Source organism: Dreissena polymorpha, chromosome 13, assembly GCF_020536995.1.
Source record: "Dreissena polymorpha isolate Duluth1 chromosome 13, UMN_Dpol_1.0, whole genome shotgun sequence".
Classification (NCBI taxonomy): domain Eukaryota; kingdom Metazoa; phylum Mollusca; class Bivalvia; order Myida; family Dreissenidae; genus Dreissena; species Dreissena polymorpha.
The window spans coordinates 16425027-16437312 of NC_068367.1; the positions used below are offsets into that span (position 1 = coordinate 16425027).

Below are 12286 nucleotides of genomic sequence, written 5' to 3' on the forward strand. Positions count from 1 at the left end.
TTGAGCATTAGTAGACGTTTATATCAATCAACGTTTTGAAGTAAGGTAATTTCTCGAATCGACTATGAAGTCTTTATTTTCGATAGCGATGTATCAGATTGAACAAGACAAACTTATTACCAAGAATGTATACACAACAGGCAAATACAGCTACAACGTAATTTACAAACGTTATGCGAAAGTGCTCATGAAATCATGAATACGCAAGCCTCGCCGTTGCTTTATTTAAAACCTCATCTGACATATTACACACCAATAGGGCAGTATAATACGAAATATCGTTAGTGCCATCGTGGTTACACATTAAATTCCAGAGGGCGACAATGCGATATTGTTCACTGCTATTTCAAATCTTACTCCTTTATCACATCCAAATACCCAGCAACAGGATGTAATCAACTGACCTGAATATCGTAGACTTGACGCTATATCATTTTTTAAAAGTCGATATTGCAGTATCTGAATTTATATAAAGACGGATACATTTTTTATATAATGTTAGAAGGCGATTATATCGGTCAATGTTTGCAGGCAGAGCTCCAGATAAGAGGCGTATCTGCGTGTATACGCATTGAAAAAAAAACGCATTAAAAATCGGCCCAGTACGTAACAAAACGCAATGCAAATTTTGGTACGTATTTTAAATCGATGTAAGTTCGTAACCGGTTTAACCAATAATCCAGTTGACGTTATAGCGTAAGTGAACCTTTGAATCAATAGTAAGTCAATCAAAATAAGCTTGTAATAAAAATGGCGGCCCATCATGTTTGTGGATCAAACAAGAGACGTTTTAAGCGACCAGCGGATCCTGCGGGAATATGTGTAAAGAAAGTCTGTTCATATCGTCATTTTAAATTCATTCTGTTTGCATTTTATAATATAAATAACAAACAATAATATTTCTAGATTAAACACGTTATTTATGCCTCATTCTCATACTTTCGTGTCTTCTCATTGGATTCGTGCTCATTTTAATACGTCATTATCGCTGTCACCAAATACTGCACGTGCCCGGTTTCTATGCATGTTGATCGAGCTTTTACAACTGTTGTGTATTTTGCCGTGGAAAATGCGATTTAAACAGGTAATGTCCCACAACACGTAAATAAAATGCTAAAATTAACGTTTAACTAATTATTTAATCAGGTATGAATGCCTTATAGGTCACTTTCACCTTAGTAAAAATGAGTTTCCAAACTCTGTTTACATGTGTCAGCCATTTTGTTATGTATTTGTACCAAAGTTAACGCTCTATTGATTTCGGAGCGCTTTGAGGGTCCCGACGGGGTATTGTAACTCACTGAAGAACAACTCATGGTGCGCAAATAAATTAAATATCAATTAGCGCATTGTAGAATCTGACAGTTCCCAATATAAATTTACCATGTTTATTGATCCATCACAGATTGAAATAATCATTCTGATTCTTGACATTTTTATACATTCACAAATAAACATATGATCAAAAAGTTATCTGATCGAAAAACAATTATTTGTCGTCTAGTTGAGAACATATTTGTTTTCAGCCGAACCCTACCAAAATACCGGATCTTAAATATCGTAGGTACAGTCCAGAATCCCTCAAAAATGCATATGCTGCGGTAAAGGAGAACGGGATGCCAGTTAAAAGGGCTGCATTGACATATAATGTGCCAATTCAAACATTAAGAGATCGTGTAAAAGGGAAAGTAGATCCATTTAATATTGGATTGGGCTCCGAGTTAATCTTTTCAAAAGAAGAGGAAACGGGTTTGGTGGAGCATCTGGAGAGCATGTCCCAGCTCGGATATGGTTACACCAATGTACAGGTCCAGCACCTGGCTGGGGAACTGGCCGAACATTTAGGGAAACGCCCTACCAACAAGCCATTAAGTATAAATTGGTTGTATGGCTTTCTAAAGAGATGGACAGGCAGGCTCTCTTCCATAAAACCACGCGCCCTGGATAGTGGCCGTGCGAAAAACTCAACGCCGGAGATCGTTGAAAGCTACTTCAAAAACCTCGGGGAAGTAGTGGAGAAACACAATCTGACCGACAAACCTCATCTCATCTACAACATAGATGAAACCGGGATTCAACCCGAACACAGGCCCCCTAATGTCATCGCTGCCACTGGCAGTAAGCCGCAGGCTGTTACCTCGCCCCGCTCAACAACCACGACATTAATCGCATGCGCTAACGCAGCCGGTAATCATATACCACCATTTTTCGTCTTCAAAGGGAAACGAAGCAACCCTGAACTAATGAACGCTCGTCACCTGGTTCGAAATTCACAATGTCCGAAAGTGGCTGGTCAAATGCCGAAATATTCCAGCATTATTTGAAGGACCATTTCCTCCCGAATGTGTGCAGGGGTTCAACGGACCAAGCGCCGATACTTGTCATTTATGACGGCCACTCCTCGCATGTTTCCAGGCAACTTACTGAATGGGCCAAAGCAGAGAATATCATCCTCTTTGTTTTGCCTGCCCACACATCGCACATCCTGCAGCCTCTGGACGTGTCGATTTTCGGCCCATTCAAATCATATTACTACCGTGAATGTGCCAAGTTTATGCAGGAGCACATTGGTGAAACTGTCACGAAATATATGATGGCGAAAATTGCTTGCAAAGCGTATCTAAAGGCCATGGTTCCAGCCAACATAGTCGCAGGCTTCCGAAAAACTGGCATTTTCCCATGCTGCCCAGAGGTTGTTCCTGCAGATAAGCTTTATCCAAGCGAAGCCTTCCGAGAGACATCACCCCTGTTCAAAATTATGGCAATTAAATCCGGAAAAGAAGCAGTTGAAAAGTACCTCTTGTTGAAGGCTGAAAAAAAGTTTACATGCGTCTGCCAGGCCTCTAAGCAACCTAAAGCCAAAAACACAAAACCCAAGCCAGGGGGGAAGGCTATTACAGAAGAAGCATATGCTGAGGAGCTGCAAACATACGATAAAGAAAACGCAACTCCCAGTACATCAACAACCTCAACGCATGCAACAACAACATCGACGAAAAAAGGCAAAACCTGCAGAAAGCGCCTATCGGAATCTCAATCCCAAAACAAGTCTACTGCCACAACAAAAGACGCATTGTGCAGTGATTCTGAGATGGAGTTCGAGCCGGAAGAAAAAGACCTGTGCTGCGTCTGCAGGATGATATCGCCACCAAACCTGCCCGACTCGACGTTCTTAAAAATCCTCACGTGGGGCGAGTGCGCCATTTGCAGCCACTGGGTGCACCTAAAATTCTGCACGAAAACGCGCGTTGTAAGGAGAAACGACCGTTTCGTATGCCCTCATTGTGAAGTTTAGTTGTGCAGCTAATCAGACATGGGTCAATTGTGTTACTTACAATGTTAAAAGTTTCGTTTATATATGTTATTTTTAAGTGTAAAAAGAAGATTAAATTTAAAACACAATTAATTAGTTGATTAAAATCATTACATACCTGCTCTCGGATGGAATATTATATTATAAAATAAAACGCCAATATCGAGTTATACACGTGCCAGTGTGTCGAAGAAAATAGCCATTTAAATATGTGATTTATAAGAAAATTCCCCACATGGTGCCCCATTTAGAACGCGGTCAAGAAAGAGCACGAATCCAATGAGAAAATTCTTCTGCATGATACAGATCATTAACCTTCACCTTAATGAGGTAAATATTTAGCAAATATGTAAACAAATACTGTTTTCTTTGTGTTTCGTTTTAATATAGTATTTTAATGACGAAATAAAAGTTAAACAATGCTAAAAATACCAGCCAGTGTATGCGCATGCGCGGTAAAAATAGTTAAGAGGCACGAAAGGACGAGAAGATAGCATACTTTGTAAGTTTTCTATGGAAATGGAAAATATCCCTAAATATTGTAAATACCCTTTATGGCTAAAATAAAGGAGTACAATACGCTTTAACAATAATATCAGAGGGTGAAATACCCATTAGACCACATCCTTATCTGGAGCTTTGTTTGCAGGTACATCTCATTACTTGGAACAATCCAAACGTCTTCACTTTCGGAAGTAATGAATCTGGGGTGGTATTCCAGTAGCTTCTTAAAAGATGAGGATAAGAAATAATCGTATCTTATTTTTTTTCTTAACTAAGGATAAAATTGAGATATTTCTTAAGTGGTATTCCGAGGAAAATCTTAAGTTAATCTTTATTAAGATTTGCCTTAAATCTATTTTTAACCTCAAGCGGAACGAATGCTTATTTGCATAAATTTTCGGTTTTTACCGTTCTAAATAAAGTAACGGAAGTTTCATCTGCGCATGGGCGAACATTTGTTGCCAGACGATAATGTCAACAAAGATGGCTGAAATAGAAAGCAAGAAGAAGCGGTAGGAAAACTTCAGCGCCAACGACTGCTTGTTGCTGGCTCAAATTATAAATGAGCCGGTTAAAGAAGGGTCTATTTTGACCCGTTATGCTTATCTAAAAAGCAGATTCAATCCATGTAAGTATTAACAAACGTTATTTTTCATTATTCGTTATGGTGCAGCTGTCAATTTTGACATATATTAATTATGATATTTGGCCTCTTGTTTTGTACACACATATTTTTTTAGTCGACAAAGTTAATAAATTTGACACGATCATGCATTAACACTTTCTTTTTATATAAAATATACTTATTATAAAAAATGATTTTTAAACTGGTTAACTAAAATATGTCACAATTAGGCTATTTGACAGATGAAAGTAGTAAATGTTTATGACAAACAGACACATAACAGTTTTGCTTACAAGCATGTTGTGGAATCATTAAGTTGACAAATGTCAGCTATTTTGCAGCATTACTTAAGTCTATTATTCATGATAAAAGATAGTTTGATTTCATATTTTCTAGCCTTAAAATATTAAACCTCAAGTTTATTTATTGTTAGCCATAGTTTGCAGTGTGGTACAACTGTCATGTTTGATTGTGTCTAAATACATACATTTAAAATTAAACTCTATTACAGTTTGATATGCAAATATCATATTTTCAGCAATTACTTCTGCATCAAAGAAGATTATGTGGGAGACTGTCTCTTCCATTTTCAATGTGAGGGCAGAGTATCCGAGGGAATGTATTGTCCTGCAGAAAAAGTGGGACAATCTGGTACAGACCCACAGGGCCAAATATCAAGACCATCTGTTGGCACAAAACAGAACAGGTTTGTACTTGTATAAATAATCAATTTTTAAATAAATTTTAGGAAAGCAACCAATCCTCAAGGTTTGGTTTATGTAATATAAGGAGTTAAATTCTTTTTTGTTTAACAGTAAAATTGTTTGGACCTTATTGTATACATAAAAAATCTGTATTATGATCAATAATTCAATAGTTTTTTATCAAGTCATCATTATATTTAATTATTCAACATTTTTTGCTTTAGAGTAATTGATAAAATATCAAATATTTGTTCAAAAATATTAAACATATATAAAATATGCCATAAAACCCTCAATTAATCACCCAATATACACAAAAGAAATACTATAATGCAGGTGGGGGAGCTGTCAACACTGTCCTAGGGCCTGTAACAGAGGCAATCATGGACGTTGTGGGCAGAGGTTCATCCAACATTGTTGGAATTGGCGAACACACATTGGACAGCGGGTTCCTTCAACTGGATGCATTTGATGCATTTGGCGATAGGTAATTTAATTTAAAAAAAATGAAGGGTGGGGGGGGGGTAACAGTTATAATATTTCATTTTGTCTGACCTTTTCCTACAGTTCCTGCTTGTTAGAATATCTGACCCATTACCAATTTTTCCAATTTGTAAAAAAAAACAATTATAGAATAATAGCAGAAAAGTAGTAAACAACACTATTCTTCAGTCTCTATCATATCCTAGTATACAATACAAATTGACTAACACAAACAATCCCTAATGCACCTAGGTTCTTTTTTCCCCTAAAAGGTCAAAAAAGGCCTGTTTCTTCACATGTTTTACACGTTTATTATCTTATCCATGACATGTAAAATATATACAGATACAAAACAATATGACAAACATGCATGGCCAATCTTTACAGATTTGTTATACCAATAGACATTTTTTTAAATATGTAACAAATTAACAATAATTTTTCTTATCATAAGTGTTGATTTATATGACACATCATAAAAACCAGATTGCCAATGCCAACCTTTGATTAAACAACTGCAATAAAATAATACACATTCACAAAAGACTGAATATTGTAGATCAAGGCACTAATGCGCGTATTGAAAAATATTTTAAAAGAGCAAAAACCAGCTAGAATTAGATCCTAAGTGGACTGGTTGGCAATGACCTTCTGTATTAAAGTTAAATTATATGTTCAGGTACTGTAAGAAACTTGACATAATTGACAGTGATAAAATATATTTCTTTTAAGACAAGAAGCAGAAATGTATTTCTTTTAAGACAAGAAGCAGACTGCAGTGCAGTTAATATTCATTATGTCTAATCAATAACCTGAATTATAAATATTGACCAAAAGACTCAAGTAAAAAATACTTAGATATCACCCTGACAATATTAGCTACTTCTTTTTTGCAAAGGGGATAACTCCACAAGCACTGTAGATTAATCTCCCTTTATAACAAGTTTAGCGATAGATTTTGACCTAAAGATATAGGAAACTTCATTGCTGCAAATGATATATTATCATGTAAGAAATAATAAATATTTTATGAATGCAATTGTAGAAGTATTAACCCGGAACTTTATAATACAGTGTACTAGATATCTATATTGTAAATGCTAACTAAATGATAATTTTTATTATGCAGCCATGACATATCCTTATAGAGCTATAAACACATAATTATCTGTACAACAAATTATTCCTAGATTTCAAAATTAAATAGCAGGTTTTGGCAGTAATATTGAATAAATCAGTGTTGGAAAGCGCAAAATTTAACTTCTCCGGTTTGGTAAAATTGACAAAGTTATTTTCAACATCAAAGTTATTTTCAACATCATAAGCTTATATGCAATATGTTGACAAAGCAGTTAATTATAATATTATTTTTTTTAATTGTTCAATCACAGTCCTGGGGCGTCACAAGGAACACAAACAGCTTCTGCAGTCCATCTGACGACTGCAGCGCTAAACAGTTTTAATCGTCCTTCGCCAGTTACTGGTAGTGCATAGGCAACCTTTGCGAATGATGACACAAGGTACTTACATGTATCTTGTACACATTATGAATAACAAACTATTCCAAAACATTAATCATGCACTCAGACACTATAGCTTTGCCATAGATATTTTAGTTTTGTCCCCAATATGTTAAAACATTGTGAAATTGTTATCCTGGTTAAAATGTTATGAAATCCCTCAGTCACTTGTTATGATTTTTATTACAGTAATGCTACAATCGAAACTGTCTGCTGCAGTTGCGGTTGCCACACTCGAGTTCAAAAACTCAAAGAAGAAAAATTAATCCTACAAATAAAACTTCTACAGAAGCAGCTAAAGCATGAGGAATGAAGTTGAATTTGTGGCACATTTATTAACTTTGATATGAACTTTTTGATATTTAAAGGGGCATATCAATGGCCACAACAGCATTTCATAATCAGAAATAAATTGTTACATAAAAGAACTTATTTCTTATAACACTGATTCGGTAATGATAAATATTCTCTATATGTATTTTAATAATTATAACCGGTTTTCCCCGGACACTTTTCGCACTTGCTGGAAAATCGTAATAGTTGAATATTTAAGTTATGATAAAATGTACATACGTATTACAAAATGCGAATGCTCAGTGACAATTATAGACATTTAACATTACTTCGGTGTAGAAAAAACTCATCCAAGCTTGTGAGTTCTAAGTTTAGACCATTGGGTCCATGTTGGGAACAATATTTTAGGCTTTAGCTATATTTTTTCTTAACAATTTCACCAAGCAAGTATTGTTCCTCACGATTTATAATCATAAAAAAAGGAACTTTAAATTTAACTATAAAGAAAAATACTGAAGATATGCCCCTTTAATACAGCATCAAAAAATAAACTGTTAAACATGTTACCATTATGTTATTATTTGCTGCTGTATATTTGTTACCAATAACCTGTAATATTTTTATTTAATAGTGGCCAAGGCTTGTGTGTCTAGTTTTCTAAGCCTCACATGAAACTTCAAATAATATCTAAAAGTATGTATTAGCAATTTGATCCCGGTATCGCAGTCCATTTTGTGCAACTCCTGCATTCATATTGTTGTTATCATCGTTCTGATCATCTTCCTGTATTACTGGATAATCATCAGGTATCGGAATGTTCAGGTCTTTGCAGATGTTATGCAACACTGCACAGGAGATGATAATCCTTAAATTAATTAAAAAAACAACTGATTGTTTGCCATGTTGCAATAGTTTACAGTAAGCACAGTGTGTGCATTACAAACTTGTTGGCTGTGTATACAAAAAGATATTTAACTGATGTATTTATTTTTTCCTTGCATTTTTCACATGTGAACAGTGTTGTTGTCACATATCCAGCACTAAGTATATTATGTATTAGCAGTATTTACTTAAGTTACAAAACTTATTTTAAATGTTTTCTTCTAGCTGTTGGCTATGCAATATTTATTTTAGTTTATTTCACAGCTTCTTACCTGCAGACTCTTTCTGGTTTCATTCTAACTTCACCATGTAACACACCCCACCTTCTTTTCAGTTGTCCGATTCCTCTTTCTACTTTTGCCCGTGTAATCTTCAATGATCTGTTTCAACATAATATTGAAAATATGAGAGTTTTAATTACTTAACTTATGTATGTCTAGAAAGTAATATAAATTAATCTGTATGTACACATGTAAAGAAGCAAGTTACAAATGTACTATAAATCTGTTTTACATGGTTATAAAACTTATTACATGCAAGAAAATGTTTTTATAAACAGAGCAAAATACATATGTAAAAAAAACTAATTAAACTCCATTATTGGTAGGTACTGTTTTTTTCTTCATCAAGATACTTTACCATTACAACCTATTGATTTGATTTAATATTTACACATTGAAGCACTAATTAATTTAAACTTTCAATCTTCACATTCCTAAGAAAATTCATCTGCTTTTTATTGCGCTATATAAAATTATTCATGCAGATGTGTTAGAAATAACTGTTTTGTCAATAAATTGTATGCACACTTAAATAAATTATATTGGTATAATGTGTTCGTCATTCATGCTATAAACTGTTCATATAAGTTAAATTTTTAGACAAACATTTTTTTTAAATTATTTTTTTATAAATGGATACCTGTTGTAGGCACTCTGACTACCTGGCTGTGGATTCAGATATGGTGTAAGCAGCCATTCTGAACATGCATATCCACTGTCGCCCAGAATGTGATATCTGCCTCTAAAGGGAATATGCCCGTCCGCAAACATCTGGCGTAGACCACTGTTATTGAGAATTCTACTGTCATGCACACTTCCAGGCCAACGTGCAACAATATTTGTTATTTTGTCAAAAGCATCAATGACAATTTGAACATTTATACTGTGAAAACCTTTTCGATTCACATACACTGCTTCATCTTCTGATGGCGCCTTTATTCGAACATGAGTTCCATCAATTAATCCTACCACTCTTGGAAATCGGGCAATTCCATGAAAATGTTCTACCTGAACATCTAGCTCTTGAATGGTGGTTGGAAATTTAATAAATCTGTTTACAAACCGTTGAGATGAAAGTTGTTGTGTAACCTCGTTAATTACTTTAGAAACGGTGGACTGTGAAACATTGTGTATGTCGGCATCATTCAATTGTATGCCACCAGTGGCCAAGACTCTTAAGGTCAAGAGGATTTTTTCCATGGCAGAGAGACTATTATGTCGGTGAGTTGCTGGCTGTATTCTTGGGCCAAGTAATTGTTCCAGAAACATCAACCCATTTCTATCAAATCTGTACCGTTCTAATAGTTGACCATTTGTAAGAAGATCAACTATATTTTCTCTAACTTGCATGATTGTCTACAAAAAAAGACAATTAAACTTTATTATTTTATAACGATAAAATATATAAATCACTTACCTGCATTTCATTTAAAATCCAATGGAGTTTTTGAACAATTCTCTGAAGTGCCAGTGCTTACTTGTATGTAAAGCACGTCACTTTCTGAGAATGCATTCATTCATTTATATCCATTATCCTTCAGTTATATCACAAATCACACAATTTCAATACACGGCAGTTAAATCCTTCCAATCTTTGTACAAAAACGTAACGCGTGTCACAATAACGTGTATTATTATCAACCACCATTTCAAAATGGGTGGGGTAATTTTATTGAAGAAAAATTAAATATACAATTCCAATGTCTTTTTAACTTACAAACACCATCATTACAACAATATCTAACCATTATGTTGAGATGTTTTTCATATTTTCCTGAATAATGAACGATGGGAAACGTTATTTTCGCAATAAACCATAACGCATTTATAACTTTCACAGTTTTACAAAGTGCATTTATCACAACACAGTATTGATTTAACAAGCGGATACAACCGACTATCTATAAATAAACTCGAGTTGTTGAGGCTACTTACCAATAGAACATCGCTCTTTATAAAATGTTCTCCAAAATTGCACGTCAATATTAAAATACGTGTAAATAAATGGGTACCGTAAATAAACAATGGACGCGTTTGTGTTTTTAACTTTAAGGACGAGTTTAAGGGAATAATTTTGTCTCTTAAATTTTAAGGAAAAAACGAACAGTTTTAAGGAATTTCTTAATATAAGAAATTTATGGAATACCACTTAAGAAATTTCTTAAATATTAAGGAAAAAACTGCTATTTTAAGTGAAAACTTATTACTTAAGGAAACTTCCACAAGATAAGAAGCTACTGGAATACCACCCCAGACTCAACAATGCGGCCTCTTTGATACCGAGATTAAGTTCATTTTACACACACTTATACACACACACAAACAACAACAGCAGCTAAAAACGTATTTTACAACTATTATGCGGAAAGTGCTTACGACATCAGGATTAAAACGCAAAAACGCAAAACGCATGACGTATATTAATCCACGCTAAAAAATGCAGAGTCGTAGCGATTTAATCAAATTTTTTCGTTACAATATATGACTTATAATATCTGGTATAAGTCAAGTCGCGAAAGGCAAACACATTTCACACATGTTCACACCTTACCGGTAACTAACCGTCGGATTTCTGCAAGAGTTCAATATTATCAGAGAAAATATCGTTTTAATTATTGGTTGTGTGTTGATATGTGGTGATTTTAACAGTAGAGTTGGTGATAAAAAAGATTATATTGTTTGTGACAAATTTAATAGTTGTATTGATAGCCAAGATTATACTTCAGATTGCATCCCTGACAGGGCCTCATTAGATAAATCACTCAACAGTCACGGGGTGAAATTGCTCGATATTTGTAAGGGCGCATCGTTTCGCATTGTAAATGGTCGCATAGGTAATAGCGATCGGTTGACATTTTTGTCAAATAACGGTTGTTCAGTGATCGATTATCTTTTAACAAAAGAAAGTAACTTCTCACAGATACAACAATTTTATATACAACGTTTTAATGAATGGAGTGACCATGCACCGTTATGCTTTTCATTGTTATGCAATAACAGATTGCATAGCGAAGAAAAACTATCAGACACTAAATATAAATGGAATGACTCCCTGCGTGAACAATTTCGCTCGGGGATTATTCGAATATTGTCAACTTTAATGATATTGTGCATAATATAAATTGCCCTGACAGGGACTCAATTAACGTTTTGATTGATAAGTTTTCTAATACTATTTGCGATGTTGCAGATCCATTGTTTGCCAAAAATTGTTTTTATTCACATGATACTTATTTTGAAGGATACACTAAAAGGAATAAAGATTGGTTTGACCATGATTGTATTGTTGCCCGTAATATGTATTTGGAAGCGCTTAACTTGTTTTATGTTGACAAAAGCGATATAAAACAGGTCTACTTTGTGTGATGCAAAAATTAATTATAAAAATATCGTTAGAAAGAAAAAGTACGCAGACTATAACAAACATATGTCCGAATTGGCAAATTTACGCCAAAGAAGGCCCAGAGAATTTTGGAAACATTTTAAATCTAAATCTGCAAAAACATCATCCAAAATAACTCTCGATGAGTTTAAAAAGTATTTTGAAAATCTAAGCACAGACATTTCAAATGATAAGAATTATGATGCTGAAAATTTTAATAGTTGTAATGATTTTGATAATCCTAATTATATGTTTACCCTGAGCTCGATGATCAAACTTCAGTTGAAGAGATCATTAA

General features: G+C 34.3%; 2 protein-coding genes across 3 annotated transcripts in view; one reads left to right on the top strand and one right to left on the bottom strand.

Annotated features, from left to right (window-relative positions):
• The first annotated feature begins 720 nt into the window (after positions 1-720).
• The window catches only part of LOC127855199 (E-selectin-like), a 39367-nt gene continuing 27801 nt past the window's right edge, over positions 721-12286 (top strand). The window contains exon 1 of one of the 2 annotated variants that reach the window (XM_052390615.1): positions 721-831. The gene's annotated coding sequence lies outside the window, so the exon portion shown is untranslated. The remainder of the gene's footprint in view (positions 832-12286) is intronic. The other variant, XM_052390616.1, reaches the window with a different exon arrangement.
• LOC127855200 (uncharacterized) lies at positions 6009-10456 on the bottom strand. The gene is made up of 4 exons (XM_052390617.1): positions 10024-10456; positions 9247-9390; positions 8598-8705; positions 6009-8308 (listed from the first exon to the last, which is right to left on the bottom strand). Exons 1-4 carry the CDS (start codon positions 10032-10034, stop codon positions 8131-8133), a joined length of 441 nt encoding a protein of 146 aa, XP_052246577.1. The 5' UTR covers positions 10035-10456; the 3' UTR covers positions 6009-8130.